Source organism: Mandrillus leucophaeus, unplaced genomic scaffold (genome assembly GCF_000951045.1).
Source record: "Mandrillus leucophaeus isolate KB7577 unplaced genomic scaffold, Mleu.le_1.0 Scaffold20, whole genome shotgun sequence".
NCBI classification, from domain to species: domain Eukaryota; kingdom Metazoa; phylum Chordata; class Mammalia; order Primates; family Cercopithecidae; genus Mandrillus; species Mandrillus leucophaeus.
The window spans coordinates 1,231,943-1,249,495 of NW_012102032.1; the positions used below are offsets into that span (position 1 = coordinate 1,231,943).

General features: G+C 36.6%; 1 protein-coding gene across 2 annotated transcripts in view; it reads right to left on the bottom strand.

Moving 5' to 3' along the window:
• Window positions 1–3,602: 3,602 nt before the first annotated feature.
• Window positions 3,603–17,553, bottom strand: part of BRIP1 (BRCA1 interacting protein C-terminal helicase 1) — a 190,342-nt gene continuing 176,391 nt past the window's right edge. Inside the window, exons 18-20 of one of the 2 annotated variants that reach the window (XM_011979158.1) lie at window positions 16,159–16,241; window positions 8,418–8,747; window positions 3,603–6,459 (exon numbers count right to left, since the gene is read on the bottom strand). In XM_011979158.1, coding sequence (XP_011834548.1) covers window positions 5,711–6,459; window positions 8,418–8,747; window positions 16,159–16,241 — 1,162 coding nt within the window. In that variant the 3' untranslated portion in view covers window positions 3,603–5,710. The remainder of the gene's footprint in view (window positions 6,460–8,417; window positions 8,748–16,158; window positions 16,242–17,553) is intronic. The other variant, XM_011979159.1, reaches the window with a different exon arrangement.

Genomic DNA, 17,553 nt, shown 5'->3' on the forward strand with positions numbered 1-17,553 from the left:
CTCAAGGATCTAGAAAACTACAAATACCATTTGGCCCAGCGATCCCATTACTGGGTATATACCTAAAAGATTATAAATCATGCTACTATAAAGACACATGCACACATATGTTTATTGCGGCACTATTCACAATAGCAAAGACTTGGAACCAACCCAAATGTCCATCAATGATAGGCTAGATTAAGAAAATATGGCACATTTACACCATGGAATAGTATGCAGCCATAAAAAAGGATGAGTTCATGTCCTTTGCAGGGACATGGATGAAACTGGAAACCATCACTCTGAGCAAACTATCACAAGGACAGAAAACCAAACACTACGTTCTCACTCATAGGTGGGAACTGAAAAATGAGAACACTTGGATGCAGGGTGGGGAACATCACACACTGGGGCTTGTCTGGGGGTGGGGGCCTGGGGAAGGGATAGCATTAGGAGTAATACCTAATGTAAATGATGAGTTGATGGGTGCAGCAAACCAACATGGCACATGTATACCTATGTAACAAACCTGCATGTTGTGCACATATACCCTAGAACTTAAAGTATAATAAAAGTAAATAAATCAAAAAAATAAAAATACAGGGAAAAAAAAGAAAAACAGGGAAAATATACCAAGACAATACTGCATCTAAAATAATAACAAACCAGTACTAAATACTTTTAAAACTTTTCAACTATATATGAATCATATATAAAAGATGATGGCACCTAGTTTACAGAAATGGTATGCCACTTGTACAATTTTGTATTTTATAATAGCAAAGAGCCAAATCAAACTTTAATATTGAATTCTATAAATATTAATGTAAAATATTTTCATGTGAAATGATGAAATTTTCAGGAAAGCATTAAGATAATCAAAATAATATAAATTCCCGAAAAAAAGAAAGACTGAGCCAAGAAAATACAGTTACTAGAAAATGTACTAAAATGTCTACCTACCTAATTATGCCTTGTTACACATTCCTTTTAATCAGTATTTACCATTGGGTTTCCGAAGGTTAATTTCTGGGAACAGTAAATTTCATATAGCTTTTGTTTTCTTTGCAATACATTGAAGCTTGTTTATTACAGAGTGGAATTTGGTGTAAGATGGGTTGTTTTGGACCTGGTCCAAGAGGGTTTAGTTACTGAAAGCACCTCATTATAAGGTGGTCTTACCAATAAGGTGATCCACTGGCTCAGATCCCATGCATATTATAACAAGGCTCCATTATGGAGTACAGGAAGCTAGGCAGCTAATGGTTCTATCAAATGAAACTTAAGAAACAATTTTTTTTTTTTTTTAAAAAGACATGAAAATCGTTTAAGGCTAGAGGATCATATGCCTTGGTCACTTTTCCAAATTTCTATTTCCTGAAGTGATGTTCTTTATTGTATGTTTCATAGCTCTGCAGTTATTTTACATTAGGTTTTAGCTTTCTTACATTCATTGTTTGATCTGGTCTTAAAATTTTTTTTTTTTTTGATTATCAAAATTTTCATCAATACTATCTATTTAACTGCATTTGCCTACGGAAATAGATAATAAACCACCAAGAATTCATAGAGGTTAAATTCTTTTGTAACTCATTGAGAAATCTGAGGTTTAAAAGAGGCATATGCAAGAATAATTGTGTGGTAATCAAATACAAAAAGAATGCCATCACTTAGAGATAACCATGATAACCAGTCTTTGAAGTGAATATACAACAGGTGCTTTGATTTCATGAAATTTTATAAGCAGCCCTAAAGAATTAAATATTCTAAATGTGTTTTAATATAGGAAAGTAATACAAAAAATTCCAGTTGCAGAGAAATAACGGGGGAAAGCTTTTTGTTAAAATTAATGTTTTGAATTGAAAGATCTGAAGAATAACAACAAAGCCTTATAGAAACTTAGAAACAGTGCCAAATTTAAAACCATGTAATAACTAAGTGCATAGAAACACAGTAATAGTTTTATAACACAATTCTAGAAAGTTTTAAGTAATCTAATCAAGTCATGAAACATCTGCTCTTTACATTGTACCTTTCTTCCATGAATAAAGCCCTTTCTCTAACCAGTAGTTTTCCTGGTTTTCAGCCTGTGTGCTCTATATACTTTCAATCCTTGAATAAATTCAGTATTAGATAACTATTTCATATGCATTGAATGTGTCACATAAATTATTTGATAAACAATCTCTACCTTATATATCTCAAGAGCTTTAAAAAAAGCCAGCCAAATAATTTTTCTTTCCTCAAATAATTATTTATTGTCAGTCTATCACCTATATATCTATAGTTAGTGTACGCTTCATATAGAGCAATGGTGCACTCCAGGTATATGATTTACCTACTAATTAATAATGAATAACTTGCAATGTGCCAGGTGCTGTTTTAAAAGCATTTATGTGTTTTAACTTATTTAACTCTGTAAACATTTCTTTTAAAAGTATGTTATCAGTAATGACAATGGCCTACATCCTACACTATAAAGGCCAGTTTACTTCTTGGAATATCATCTTGGTCCAAGTCATGATCTGAGGGGAATATACACCTGTTTCAACAGTGATTATCATTGTGTAAAAGTTTTGAAACACCTTTTGGAATTACTAAAGGCTTGTGACACATCTCTATGTACATTCTTAGTAATGAAAATTTTTAGCTTCAGGGAGAATTAAATTTTGGAAAGAATGAAAAATATCTAGGCCAGGAATGGTGTCTCATGACTGTAATCCCAGCACTATGGGAGGAGGAGGTGGGCAGATTACTTAAGGTCAGGAGTTTGAGACCAGCCTGGCCAACATGGTGAAACTCTGTCTGTACTAAAAAAACAAAAAACAAACAAACAAACAAAAATTAGCCAGGTGCAGTGGTGTGCACCTGTAATCCCAGCTACTCAGGAGGTTGAGACACGGGAACCGCTTGAACCTGGGAGGCAGAGGTTGCAGTGAGCCAAGATCGTGCCATTGCACTCCGGCCTGGGCGACGGAGCAAGACTATCTAAACCAAACAAACAAAAACATATCTAGCTAGGGAAAGGGAAAAGTATTTGAGATGAAGTTGGGTAATAACACTACGATATGACCATAAAATAATATGCTTAACTTTCTCATGTAGTTTCCCAATTCCAAAGGTAATTTCAAAAGTCCTCAAAATGTTTTAATTGTAGCATTGTGAAAATAAATATCTAGCTTTCCAAGTTATTATGCACATATTCATACCATCTGTGTCAGTCTGTTCTCATGCTGCTAATAAAGTCATATCCAAGACTGGGTAATTTATAAAGGAAAGGTTTAATTGACTCACGGTTCCGCATGACTGGGGAGGCCTCAGGAAACTTACAATCATGGTGGAAGGCACCTTTTCACAGGCAGCAGGAGAGAGGAATGAGAGTGAAGCAGGGAAAACCTCCTTATAAAATCATCAGGTCTCATAAGAACTCACTGACTATCATGAGAACGGCTTGAGGGTAACCGCCCCCCCTGATTCAATTACCTCCCACTGGGTCCCTCCCACAACACGTGGGGATTATGGGAACTACAATTCAAGATGAGATCTGGGTGGGGACACAGCCAAACCACATCACCATCGTTCCCTAAATGTAAATGAGTAAGAGCCACTTTACCTTTTTTATGAAATAATATGCTTTATTTTAGGCATTCTGGAACAAAAGCAAATGAAAATCGACTCAGAATATCAACAGACATTCCTTTGTAGATTCTTAAAGCACAAAGAAATCTGTATGATTTTATAGTACTAACCTCTGCATTTTACAGATGAAACTAATTCCCTGAAGGGTGTGGTGATTGCCAATATGACTTAGCAAATTAGTGGCAGAGCCAGGTGTAGAGCCCAAGTCTCTTGTCTTCTACCAGGTATTTATTCGTTTCACTACCCTACTATCCCTATCTGTGGTTTAATAATAATACCAGAGGAGAAAAATTGTTTCACCCTTTCAAAACAACATAAAAATTACCTTCTAATCTAGTATTTGGTACTTACTGCTCAATAATCAACTAGAAAAAATATATAATACTAGATGGGATCTAATATATTCTAAATTCTTTAACTGGTAAATTGTCACCTGGCTAATTTTAAATGTCTTTGAACTATGCTTAGAGTTGTAACATCAAATGCTATAAAAACAAGCTGTAAAAATCTAAATATCTCAAAATGAAAGCAAACACATGCCTATATAATAATTCATTTATCCAAATGAAATGTAAAATAAATCCTTACGGGAAATTATGACTTGAAAATAATAGACTATACAAAATTCTTGGATAGCTCATAAAATTTCAATTCAAATTACTCACAAAAAGTCCTAATGCCCAGTGAATAACACACGTTTCTTAAAAAAAGATCAATGAATGTATTTCTGGAATGATGTCAGAGATGAGCATCTTTTATAATCATTTTTGATTAGGCACAGCTTCATTCATAAAAACACAAACAAGATCAAAATTCACAGAAAGGATTACTGGGCTCTAAGGAAACATATTTTGGCTACAGCTATAAATGTGGGTTTGCTTATCAAATTTATATATAAAGTTTTCTTAGTCATTGCATAACTAAAGCTTATGCTAGAACAATACCAGAGGGGAGAAATTGTTTCACCCTTTCCAAACAATGTAGAAATTACCTTCTAATCTAGTGTTTGGTACTCACTGATCCACTAGGAAAAATATATAATACTCAGCAGGATCTAGTATTTTTTTCCACAATTATGATGAAGCTAAATAATTAGAACAGAAAATTTAGAATACTTCATTTGGCATTTTATATCTTTACATCAATTTGTTTATGATATGTTTGATTTTAGGCTTATTATATAAATAATATAAAACAATTTCAATTAAAAATGCATACCACTTTCTTAATTTCTCTTCATTACTTATAAGTAGGCAGTTTAATAACGAAATAAACCTTTCAAGACAAATGGTGATCTCTAAAAATGTCTCGGACTGATCTGAGGTAAAATCTATAGTGAAATATGACTGAGGTGTGACTAGACTGCTATTAATCTTTATGTATCAGTATGAAAACAAATGGATGAAGAGAACCACCTAATATGAATATTTACGTGAAACTAGAAATGTCCTAGGAAACTCTAAATATCTTTGAATAATTTTAAATTGCATTTAGCTAAGGAAGACTTATTTGAGGACAACATTTTGTATGAATTACTTTGTAAAAACTCAAGAATAGGCCAGGCACAGTGGCTCATGCCTGTAATCCCAGCACTTCGGGAGGCAGAGAAGGGCAGATCACTAGGTCAAGAATTTGAGACCAGCCTGACCAACTTGGTGAAACCCCATCTCTACTAAAAATACAAAAACTAGCCAGGCATGGTGGTGCACACCTGTAGTCCCAGCTACTCAGGAGACTGAGGCGGGAGAATTGCTTGAACCTGGAGGTGGAGGTTGCAGTGAGCCGAAAGCACGCCACTGCATTCCAGCCTGGGAAACAGACCAAGACTTCATCTCAAAAAAAAAAAACCCCAAAACTCAAGAATAATAAAATTTACATTTCTGAACATAAAACAGTTTTTTAAAAAGTATGCCACTTATTCAATGTACAAATTACTTACAACAGAGTTTAACATAAGCATGATGACATATTTTTACTTCGCTTGAGAGTTAAATATTATTACTTAAAACCAGGAAACACGCCTTTAGTTTTGGAAGGAGACGGTTTCAAGTTCTTTATTTCTATTTCATGAGTTTTTCCCAGTTCCAGTTCATTTATCAAAGTTGTTTTTACCATCACTGTCATCAATTTTACTTTCTTCAATATGCAGAATTCCATTCAACTTTGTATCTGTGCAATCCTCAGCTTTCACTTCTCTGGCTGAATCTCCTTCTTGTATAGTCCTAATTCCAAAACGGTCTTTAGCTAAACTGCAATCTGAATTGTTAGCCAATCTATTTCCTCCATCAGTTTCGGCTAGGTCATTTTTTTCTTCATCTGTATCTTCAGGATCATAAAGTTCAGGTGTAAAATAGATAGATTCATCTTCTGCTTCTGTTTCAAGATCTCTATTTGAAGTGGACTGTTTATCTTCCTTACTTACTAGAGACAATTTAATGTCTGGATCCAGAGCTTCTTCAGAACAGAGCAGATGTTCAGAATGATTTTTTCTAGTAAGGGTGGCATCAATCTTTAATGATGAAATAATGGTTTCTGATTGACAGCATGATCCAAACGATGTGTTTACTGTCAGATTTGAGGATTCACATTTATCAGTGATTGGCAAAACAGTTTTACTTTCCATCTTTTCTGTTTTGAAACGGGGAGGACTAGAGACATTATTCTCTGATGACCTGAGCTCAGGTGTTGCCTTCGGTATTTTACCAGTAAAATACTGTTCCAAAGAATTAAAGCTTGACCAGCTAACTCTCTTTGTTTGTTTGTTGAAAGTCGGGCTTGTAGATCTGGAAATCACAATTTTTTCTGCTTTCACTGCTTCTTCCAGCAATACTGGATCATCTAAGAATACAAGAATTTAAAGCTTTAACTTTCTGCTCCTAGCTGACATAATTGTTACGTTAAAATGATTATTTATTAGCAATGCCTAAATAACTGTATAGGATACGTAACTTAGAACCCCCAATGAATACTAGTGGATTTTTATCTTGGAACAGAATATTAACTCTGAAAGAAATCTTAGGTCTCTAGTGTTTCCTAGCTCAAGTTATAATGCTGTCTGGTAAACTATCAAATTCCACACCAGGGAGCCCAAGAATGAATGAGGAAAGAAGGGGTAAAAGGGAAGAGGAAGGGAGCTGAGCATAGGAGGGAACAGGCTGTAAACATTTGCCTTGAAAATCCACTAACCAGTGACTGAGAAAAACTTACCTAGACTAATTCTTTTATTTAATAAATAAGGAATGTGACATAAGGCTAAGTTATTTGCTCAAAGTTATAAAACTGGTTAGTAAGAAGACTGAGACTAGAACCTAGGTTTCCTGATTACCAGGTTAATCAGCTTGAATTCACTATTTATAGTGAATTTTGTACTGCTATTTTGTAGTATATAAATACTACAAAATGTTTAAATATTGATTTTTTTCTTTTTTTTTGAGACCGAGTTTCGCTTTTGTTGTCCAGGCTGGAGTGCAATAGCGCAATCCCGGCTCACTGCAATCTCCGCCTCCCGGTTCAAGTGATTCTCCTGCCTCAGCCTCCTGAGTAGCTGGGATTACAGGCGGCTGCCTCCACACCCAGCTAATTTTTGTATTTTTTAAGTAGAGACGGTGTTTCACCACACTGGTCAGGCTGGTCTCGAACTCCTGACCTCAGATGATCCACCTGCCTTGGATATATGAATTAAAACAACTGAAATTATATCCAATGGTATAGACCAGAGTTTGGCAAACCTTTTCTGTTACAGGCCAGATAGGAAATATTTAGGGTTTGTGAGGCATTATGTATCTGTTGCGACTACTCAGTTACGCTGTTCTAGTGCAATACACACAAATACTCAACTCTGCTGTTGTTTGCAATATGTAAATAAATGGACATGACTACATTTCATTAAACTTACAAAAACAGGCAGCAGGCCAAATTTGGCCCACGGGCCACAGTTTGCCAATCTGATACAGATGATTATTTCTAAAATATTTTAAAATATTATTTTTCGCTGGGTGTGGTGGCTCACGCCTGTAATCCCAGCACTTTGGGAGGCCAAGGCGGGTGGATCACGAGGTCAGGAGATCGAGACCATCATGGCTAACACGGTGAAACCCGGTCTGTACTAAAAATACAAAAAATTAGCCGGGCGTGGTGGCAGGCGCCTATAGTCCCAGTAGCTCGGGAGGCTGAGGCAGGAGAATGGCGTGAACCCGGGAGGCGGAGCTTGCAGTGAGCAGAGATTGCGCCATTGTACTCCAGCCTGGGTGACAGAGCAAGACTCTGTCTCAAAAAAAAAAAAAAAAAATTACTTTTCATCACTTAAAATAAATGTCTCTCACCTCCTAAAAATAAATAAGTTCACGAGAACTATCTATATAGGAAAAGAAGTTCACATAGAAGTATCTATATAAAAAATTAGGCCAAATTTTTATATAGCCATTAGAATAACATCTCCTACTTATACAATGCTGTGATATTTATAATTTTGACCTTTACAACCCAACCTGAAGGGACAGCTAGGCAAGCATTTTTTCCCCCCAATTATGACTCAAAAAGGTCAAATGACTTGCTCATGATCACAAAGCTAGTAAGTGGCAAAGCCAGTTAGTGGAAAACCAGAAAATATGCTCTGGTCTCCTGACAAAAGTTTGTTCCCATTACAATACACCATACTGTTTCACTACTTTATGATAACACCTTATATTACAAACCACCATATTTAAGGAAATTAATCTATACCCAAATAAATATCATTTCACTAAATATAATGAAAGACTTCTCTATCAAAGGTAAATGGGAAGAACTTTTCATACTTTTCTCCTTTCTGGAGATAATGCCACTTGGCAGAGGTGAATTTTTAGTAATAATTTTAGGACACTGCAGTTCCTGGACACACATCTTTGCTTCATCTTCCACAGAATTTTCTGGTGATAGATGACATGCTGCTTCCAATAAATAAGGTGGGGTACTGTACTTTAAAGAGGTCACTTCAAGTGTGGACTCAGTGTCCTGTACATTTGTTCTGTCCTTTATGGATACATTAAGAACTTTTTGATGCTTTTTGGAAAATTCAGCCAAGGACTCCAGTGCACTTTCAAAGGTTGAATGGTGCTGAATCTGCTGCCGTACCCATTTAGAAAGTCCTAAAGAAAGAGGTAAACCCAGGGGAAAATTTGGTTACTTAGTTATTAAAATATTACATGCTAAGATAATACACTTGCTTTTTCTAGTGAAGTAATCTAATTTGTATTTTGAATATACAGAATGGTTCTCTGTATGTTTTTTCTGCAATTCAGCAATTTTACTACATATGTATCAGTAACATATAAAGTAACATTCATATATCAGTAACATATGAGTAACATTCTGTTTATATACAGTAATTGTCAAATGGAGAGAGAAAAGAGGCAGTGGAAGTAGGGCAGAGATGGGAAAACATATCATCTGGTTAAGAATAACTGGTGAATATGGCAAATTTAATTTCATCATAATTCCCCACACAAACTGCTTATTTTTTTGTAGGGAAACTAGAAGTTGTAAACAATACAACTTTCCATTCTAATATTCTAAATTTTACTCCTTTTGCAAAAATAATTTCAATATTCTAGTCTCAAGTTTTTTTGTTCCCTTCCTCCACCAATTCCAAATACATCTTAAATTAAAATTATTCTGGAGGTGAAATAATAACACTGTCTTATGGGTAAACCATATCCCATCTGAATTTTTCTTATATAATTATTTTTAACATATATATATAATCAAGTTATAAAGGATATGATTTGACCTGTGACATATGAAAACTGCATAAAAATGAAACCTAAGAGTTTGAGGTGTTTTCTAGTATGGCGTACTTCCAAATGAAATGCAAAATCAGATATTTGGACTTTTACAAAATAAATATTCCCTGCTAACACTACTAAAACTAGCATCATCTTTTGGAGGAATTAGTTTTAAAAGTCACTATAGGGTAAAACTTTAAGTTCTAGATTTTAAAACTAAAAAAATTTTAAATAAGCCATTTCCCTTGAAGTTTTTTATTTTGTTCGTTTGGGGAATATGATTAGACCATAAAAATATGTGAAATTCTCTAAAACTGAAAATTTTTAGGCTGAGTGTGGTGGCTCACACGTATAATCCCAGCATTTTGGAAGGCTGAGGTGGGAAGGTTGCTTGAGGCCAGGAGTTCGGGGTTGCAGTGAACTATGATGACATCACTGCACTCCAGCCTGGGCAACAGAGTAAGACCTGTCTCTAAAAAAGAAATAAGAAAATAAAAATAAGAATTTTAGTACTATGTACCTTTTCATTTCAACCTTTTTATAATCAAAGAAAGCCTTTTCAATGTAAAATATCATTGTCTGCTTTTGAAAACTTGAAAGAATCTGAGCTCCACCTGCTGACTAGACACCAGCACTTAGTATTTTTGCCTTTAGTTACCGTTTGACCTATGCTACTGCACACTTCACGTGGAAAGGGAAGATAAAACAAACAAAGCAATGTTTTCTGCTTTATGTTTTAATATCAAACCAAATGCAGTAATTAAGCTCTGAAATTGAAAAAGTAGAGTCCACACCCACACATAGCTAATCCAAAACAAAATTTAACATCTCTTTATCATAATAAAATGAACTTTTTTTAGCTAAAAGGTAATAATAAAGATACACATGTATCCCATGGCTCTTTAATAATAACTCCTGGTATTGACTCTGAAAACTGTTTACTGTTGGATGAAACCATCGAGTGAGAAAAAAATGATACTACTGGCTGCATCAAAGCGGGGAGGAAAATTTGTGGCACCCTCTCGTCATGGTCCCCACTTCAGAATAGTACCATGGGATTGGGAGTTAGCTCCTAGTTTCTTCTCCCTGGGGAGAGAAGAGAAAACTGAACCTTATGTCTTTTTCTGGGAGGCTGCCCAAGGGACTGGCTTCTATCTTACCTGTGTCGAAGAGCTGACATGAGCTGTCATACCCTACATGCCCAGGGACCACTAAGAACAAAAGCGCTGTGCAGCAAGTTTCTGCTCCACAGAAACCACAGTGCAACAGAGGCCCATACAGTTTGATGGCTGCTCCCTCAGGGGTACAGAAAAGCCTGGAGTGTGCATCCAACATCTTGGCTTTTCAAGGAGCTGTCTAGGGACTGGTTTCTGTCTTGCTTGTCATAGAGCACTGACTGGACCTAGCATACTCTATATGCCTGGAATCTACTAAGAACAAAAGAGAGTTGGGCGTGATGGCTCATGCCTGTAATCCCAGCACTTTGAGAGGCCGAGGCAGGCAGATGACTTGGGCCCAGGAGTTTGAACAACTCCTGGACAACGTGGTGAAACCCCATGTCTACAAAAAATACAAGAATTAGCTGGATATAGTGGTGTACACCTGTGGTCCCAGTTACTTGGGAGACTGAGGTGGGAGGATCCCTTGAACCCAGGAGGCCGAGGTTGCTGTGAGCTGAGATTGTACCACTGCACTCCAACATGGGTGACAGAGTGAGACCCTGACCAAAAAAACAAAAACAAAACAAAACAAAAACAAAAAACCAGCAAATATTTCTAATAAGGAATTTACAGACAAGTCCAAAGAAGATAGATCCACGGAAAAGGTTTAAGAGGCTCCCAGAATGCCTGCCTGGGCTGATGAGTGAAGGTCTTTCCCTGTACAAAACCAGTCAGTAAACACTCTTTTTTCAAATGTGTGGATACCATACAAGGTTACAAGAAACATAAAGAAACAGGAAAAAATAACCCTATCAAAGGAACAAAATAAATCTCCAGAAACCAACCCCCCAAAAAAAGAGGTATATGAATTACCTGGCAAGGAATTTAAAATAACTGTCAAAATGATGCTCACAAGTTCAAGAAAATAATATAGAAAAAAAGGGGAATTTCAACAAAGATAAAGAATACAAAAAAGAACTAAACAGATTTTGGAGCTGAAAATACAATAACTGAACTGAAAAATTCACTAGAGGAGTTCATCAGCAGACTTGATCAAGCAGAAGGAAGAATCAGGAAATTTGTTTATTTTATTTTCTTTTATTTTATTTATTTTTTGAGACAGTCTCGCTCTGTTGCCCAGGCTGGAGTGCAGTGGCACAATCTCGGCTCACTGAAACCTCCGCCTCCCGGATTCAAGCAATTCTCTTGCCTCAGCCTCTCAAGTAGCTGGGACTACAGGTATGTACCACCATACCTGGCTAATTTTCCTGTTTTTAGTAGAGACGGGGTTTCACCATGTTGGCCAGGCTGGTCTCTAACTGCTGACCTCAAGTAATCCACCAGCCTCAGTCTCTCAAAGTGCTCAGAATCAGGAAATTTGAAGGCAAGTCATTTGAAATCATCCAGTCAGGGAAGCAAAAAGGAAAAAGCAAAATGGAAAAAAAAAAGTGAAGCCTTATGACTTCACTTATGGGACACCATCAAAGCTGACCAATATACACATTCTGGGAGTCCTAGAAAGAGAAAGAGGGAAAGGAGAAGAAAACTTATTTATAGAAATAATGACCAAAAACTTAATAAATCTGGGGGGAGGAAAATGATATCCAAATACATGAATCTCAGAGAACCCGAACAGAATGAACCCAAAAGTCTGTACCAAGACACTTTATAATCAAAGTGTCAAAAGTCAAAGAAAAAAATAGAAACTTGAAAACAGCAAGAGAAAAGCAACTTGTCATATACAAATGAAGTCACATAAGACAGTCAACAGGCTGGGCATGCAGGCTCATGCCTGTAATCCCAACACTTTGGGAGTCAGAGGTAGGAGAATTGCTTGAGCCAAAGAATTTGAGATTAGTCTGGGCAACATAGTGAGACCCCATCTCTACAAAAAAAATTTTTTTAATTAGCCAGGTCTGGTGGTACAAGACTGTAGTCCCAACTACTCAGGAGGCTGAGGTGGGAGGATCACTTGAGCCTGGGAGGCTGAGGCTGCAGTGAGTCATGATCATGCCACTGCACTCCTGCCTGGGTGGCAGAGTAACACCCTGTCTCCAAAAAAAGAGAAAGATTTCTCAGGTGACATCTTGCATGCCATAAGGAAGTGGGATGACATGTTTAAAGTGCTGAAAGAAAAAAAACCTGCCAGTGAAGGATATTATATCTGGTAAAGCCATCTATCAAAATGAATAAGAGGTAAAAACTTTTCCAGATAAGCAAAAGCTGAGGGACTTCACCACTAAACTTGCCTTGCAAGATATGCTAACGGAAGCCTGCTAAACAGCAACACAAAAGCATAAAGTTTGCTCGTGAAGTTAAAAGTGTACACAAATACAGAATACTTTAATATAACAACAGTGATACATAAATAATGTTTAATTCTATACAGAAGTTAAAAGACAAAGTATGAAAATAACTATAATAGTATGTTAGTGGATACACTATATAAAAGGGTATAATCTGTGACTTTAATAATAAAATGTGATGGGGAAAAGTAAAAGTGTAGAGTTTTTTATACAACTGAAATTAAGTTGTTAGCTGAAAATATTGTTATGACTATGTTTTATGTAAGACCCATGTAACCACAAAGGAAATATCTATAGAAGGTATGCAAAAGAAAAATGGGAAAGGAATTAAAGCATGTTTCTTCAAAAAGTTTAAAAAAGAAAAGCTTTTAAGACCAGGAACAAAGCAAGGATGTTCAGTCTCACTACTTCTATTTAGCTTTGTACTTAGAGTCCTAGCCAGACTATTAAGCAAGAAAATGAAATAAAAGGAATCCAAATTGAAAAAGAATAAAGTAAAATGATCTCTCCTTGCAGATGACATGATCTTTTATGTAGAAAATCCTAAAGATTGAAAAAAAACCTGTTAGGACTAATAAACAAATCAGTAAAGCTGCAGAATACAAAAATCAATGTACAAAAATCACTTGCAATTCTATACACTAAAAACAATCAAAAGAGGAATTTAAGAAAACAATCCCATTTATGATAGCATCAAAAATAATAAAATACCTAGGAATAAACAACTAAGGAGGCAAAAAACCTGTACACTGAAAATTATAAAACATTGCTAAAAAACAATAAAGATAACACAAATAAATGGAAAGACATTCCATGTTCACAGATTGGAACACCTAATATTGTCAGAATGTCCATACTACTGAAAGCAACCCCCCCTTTTTTTTTTTTTGAGACAGAGGCTTGCTCTGTCACCCAGGCTAGAGTACAATGGCACGGTCTTGGCAACCTCCGCCTCACAGGTTCAAGCCATTCTCCTGCCTCAGCTTCCCGGATATTGGGGATTACAGGTACCCACCACTGCACCCAGCTAATTTTTGTATTTTTAGTAGAGATGGGGTTTCACCATGTTGGCCAGGCTGGTCTCGAACTCCTGACCTCGTGATCCACCTGCCTTGGCTTCTCAAAGCGCTGGGATTACAGGCATGAGTCACCATGCCCGGCCGCAATCTAAATTCATATGGAACAACAAAGGACCACAAATAGGCAAAAGAATCTTGAGAAAAAAGATAAAAGCTGCAGCCATCATACTTCCTGATTCTATAAAATACATTACACAGCTGTAGTAGTCAAAAAAATATGGTACTGGCATAAAGAAAACCATATAAACCAATGGAACATAATAGAGAGCCCAGAAGCAGATCCACACATATATGGTCAACGAATCTTCAAGAGGCTGTCAATGGGGATTGACATGCTTTGGTTATTTGTTTCCTCCAAAGCTCATGTTGAAATGTGTTCCCCAGTGTCACAGGTGGGGCCTACTGGGAGGTGTGTGGGTAATGGAGACAGAGCCCTCATGAAAGGCTTGGTGCCCTCTCCGTGGTAATGAGTGAGCTCTTACTCTAATTAGTTCACATGAGATCTGATTGTTAAAAAGAGCCTCGCACTTCCTCTCCTCTCTCTTGCTCCCTCTCTCACCATGTGATGCATCTGCTTTCCCTTCACCTTCTGCTATGATTGTAGACTTTCTGAGGCCCTCATTAGAAGTAGATGCTGGTGCCAGGATTCTTGTACAGCCTGCAGAACCATAAGCCAAATAAACCTCTTATCTTTATAAGTTATCCAGTCTTGGTGTTGGCAACGATTGTTTGGATATGACACCAAAAACATAGGCAATAAAAGCAAAATTCGACAAGGAGGACCATGTTAAACTAAAAAACTTCTGTGCAGCAAAGTAAATAATCAGCAGAGTCAAAAGGCAACCTACAGAATGGGAGAAAATATTTGCAAGGCATATATCTGATAAGGAGTTAATCTCCAAAATATATAAGAAACTCCTGTATCTCAATAACAAACAAACAAAAAAACACACCAAGCCCGGGCATGGTGGCTCACGCCTGTAATCCCAGCACTTTGGGAGGCCAAGGCGGGCGGATCACGAGGTCAGGAGATCGAGACCATCCTGGCGAACACGGTGAAACCCCGTCTCTACTAAAAATACAAAAAAATTAGCCAGGCGTGGTGGCGGGCACCTGTAGTTCCAGCTTCTCGGGAGGCTGAGGCAGGAGAATGGCATGGACCCGGGAGGTGACGGAGCTTGCAGTGAGCAGAGATCACGCCACTGCACTCCAGCCTGGGCAACAGAGTGAGACTCCGTCTCAAAAACAAAAACAAACAAACAAACAAAAAAACACACCAAAAACCAAACCAAAAAAACAGATATGCAAAGAAATCCAAATAACTCAATTAGAAAATGAGCAAACGAAAAGATGTTTCTCCAAAGAAGACATATGATTCGGCCAGCAGGTATAGAAAAGATGCTTAACATCCCTAATCATCAGAGAAATGCAAATCAAATCCACAACGTGCTATCACATCATACCTGGTAGGATAGCCATTATGAAATTTAAAAAAGAGAAAGAAGAAAAAAGGAAATAAGCGTTAGGGAGGATATGGAGAAATTGGAACCCTTGAGCGCTATTGGTGGGAATGTTAAATGGTGCAGCTGCTGTGAAGAACAGTATCAAATCAAAAACTTAAACTCAGAACTATGATGATTCACCAATCCTACACTTGGTATTTATTCAAAAAAACTGAAATCAGGATCTTGAAGAGATATCTGCATTCCCATGTCCATTGCAGCACTGTTCCCAATATCCATAAGGTGGAAACAACCTAAATGTCTACTGACAGATGAATGGATAAAGAAAATATGGTATAATGTATACATAAAATAAAATATTAGACAGTCATTGAAAAGAAGGAAATCCTGTCAGATACTATAACATAGATGAACCTTGAGGACATTATGCTAACTGAAATGAGCCAGTTACAGAAGGACAAATACTGCATAATTCAATTTATATGAGGTATCTAAAGTAGTCAAACTAATAGAAGCAGAAAGTGTAGCGGCGGTTGCCAGGGGATGGGGGGAGAGGGAAACGGGGCATTGCTGTTCAGTCAGTGTTAAGTTTCAGTTATGTAAGATTTAAAAGTTCTAGATATCTGCTGTGAAATACTGTGCTTATAGTTAATAATATTGTACTGTGCACTTAATAAGATGGTAGAGCTCATGTTATGTGTTTTTTACGACAATAAAAATATGAAGATTGTTACTAGTTTTTACTCTAAGCCCAGTTGAGATCTTACCAGATATATAGCGACTTGGGTTATTCCTAAAGCGATCATCCACTAGAATAAGAGCTCCCCAATCATTTTGGTGTCGAATACATCTAGAAAAAAATAGGGAGAAAATCAAATAATTATAACATCGGAAATAAATCCAGTTTTCCAGTGGGACAGACAGAAAATTGAAAAAAAATCAATTTTATAGATTATTTTAAACAATTTGTTATTAAGAGAAAAGTTATAGAAGCTATCCAATACAATGTAACAAAGAAGATGTATTAAAAATTCCCTACTTTTGCCAAATACGGATAACTTACATACAAAATGCTGTATTTTATTTTACACGCAACAAAATTATAGAAAATATTTTCTAAGATCTTTCTTCTTTTTTTTTTTTTTTTGAGGCGGAGTCTCGCTCTGTTGCCCAGGCTAGAGTGCAGTGGCTGGATCTCAGCTCACTGCAAGCTCCGCCTCCCGGGTTTACGCCATTCTCCTGCCTCAGCCCCCCGAGTAGCTGAGACTACAGGCGCCCACCACCTCGCCCAGCTAGTTTTTTGTATTTCTTAGTAGAGACGGGGTTTCACAGTGTTAGCCCGCATGGTCTCGATCTCCTGACCTCGTGATCCGCCCGTCTCGGCCTCCCAAAGTGCTGGGATTACAGGCTTGAGCCACCGCGCCCGACCTCTAAGATCTTTCTTAACCACATAGACCCTTTGGGTTTTTTTTACCTTAAGTATTATAAATAATTGTAGGTTTTATGTAGAGGTCATTTTTACTAGTTTGTTGAGTTTTTAATCATGAATAAACATTTAATTTTGTCAAAAATATTCTAAAATTCAATTGACATAACATGTAGTTTTTCTTTTGACTGTTAATATGGTAGATTACACTGGTTCATTTTCAAACACTGAATCATCCTTGCATTCCTAGTCATGGTGTATTATTCTTTTTATAGATTTTTGGATTCAATTTGCTAGTTTTAAAAAATACATTAAAAAATAAAAACATACTTTTTAATAATTATTAAACAATTTTAAAGTGTACATAACAATGCAATGGTTTTTGGTATATTTACAAGGCTGTATAACCTATACCACTTATCTATCCCAGAACATTTTCACCACCCCAAAAAGAAACCCTGTGCCCATTAGCTGTTACTCCATATTATCCCAATTATTCCCCATTACCTCTGGCAACCACTAATCTTTCTATCCTTAGAGATTTGCCGATTCTGGACATTTCATTTAAGTGGAATTGTACAATATGTAGTATTTCGTATCTGGCATATTTCACTGAACGTGATGTTTTCAAGATTCATTCATATTGTATCATTTCTCAGTACTTTATTTATAAGTTAATATTTCCACTTTTTGGCTACTATGAATAATGCTGCTAGAAACATTCGGGTACAAGTTT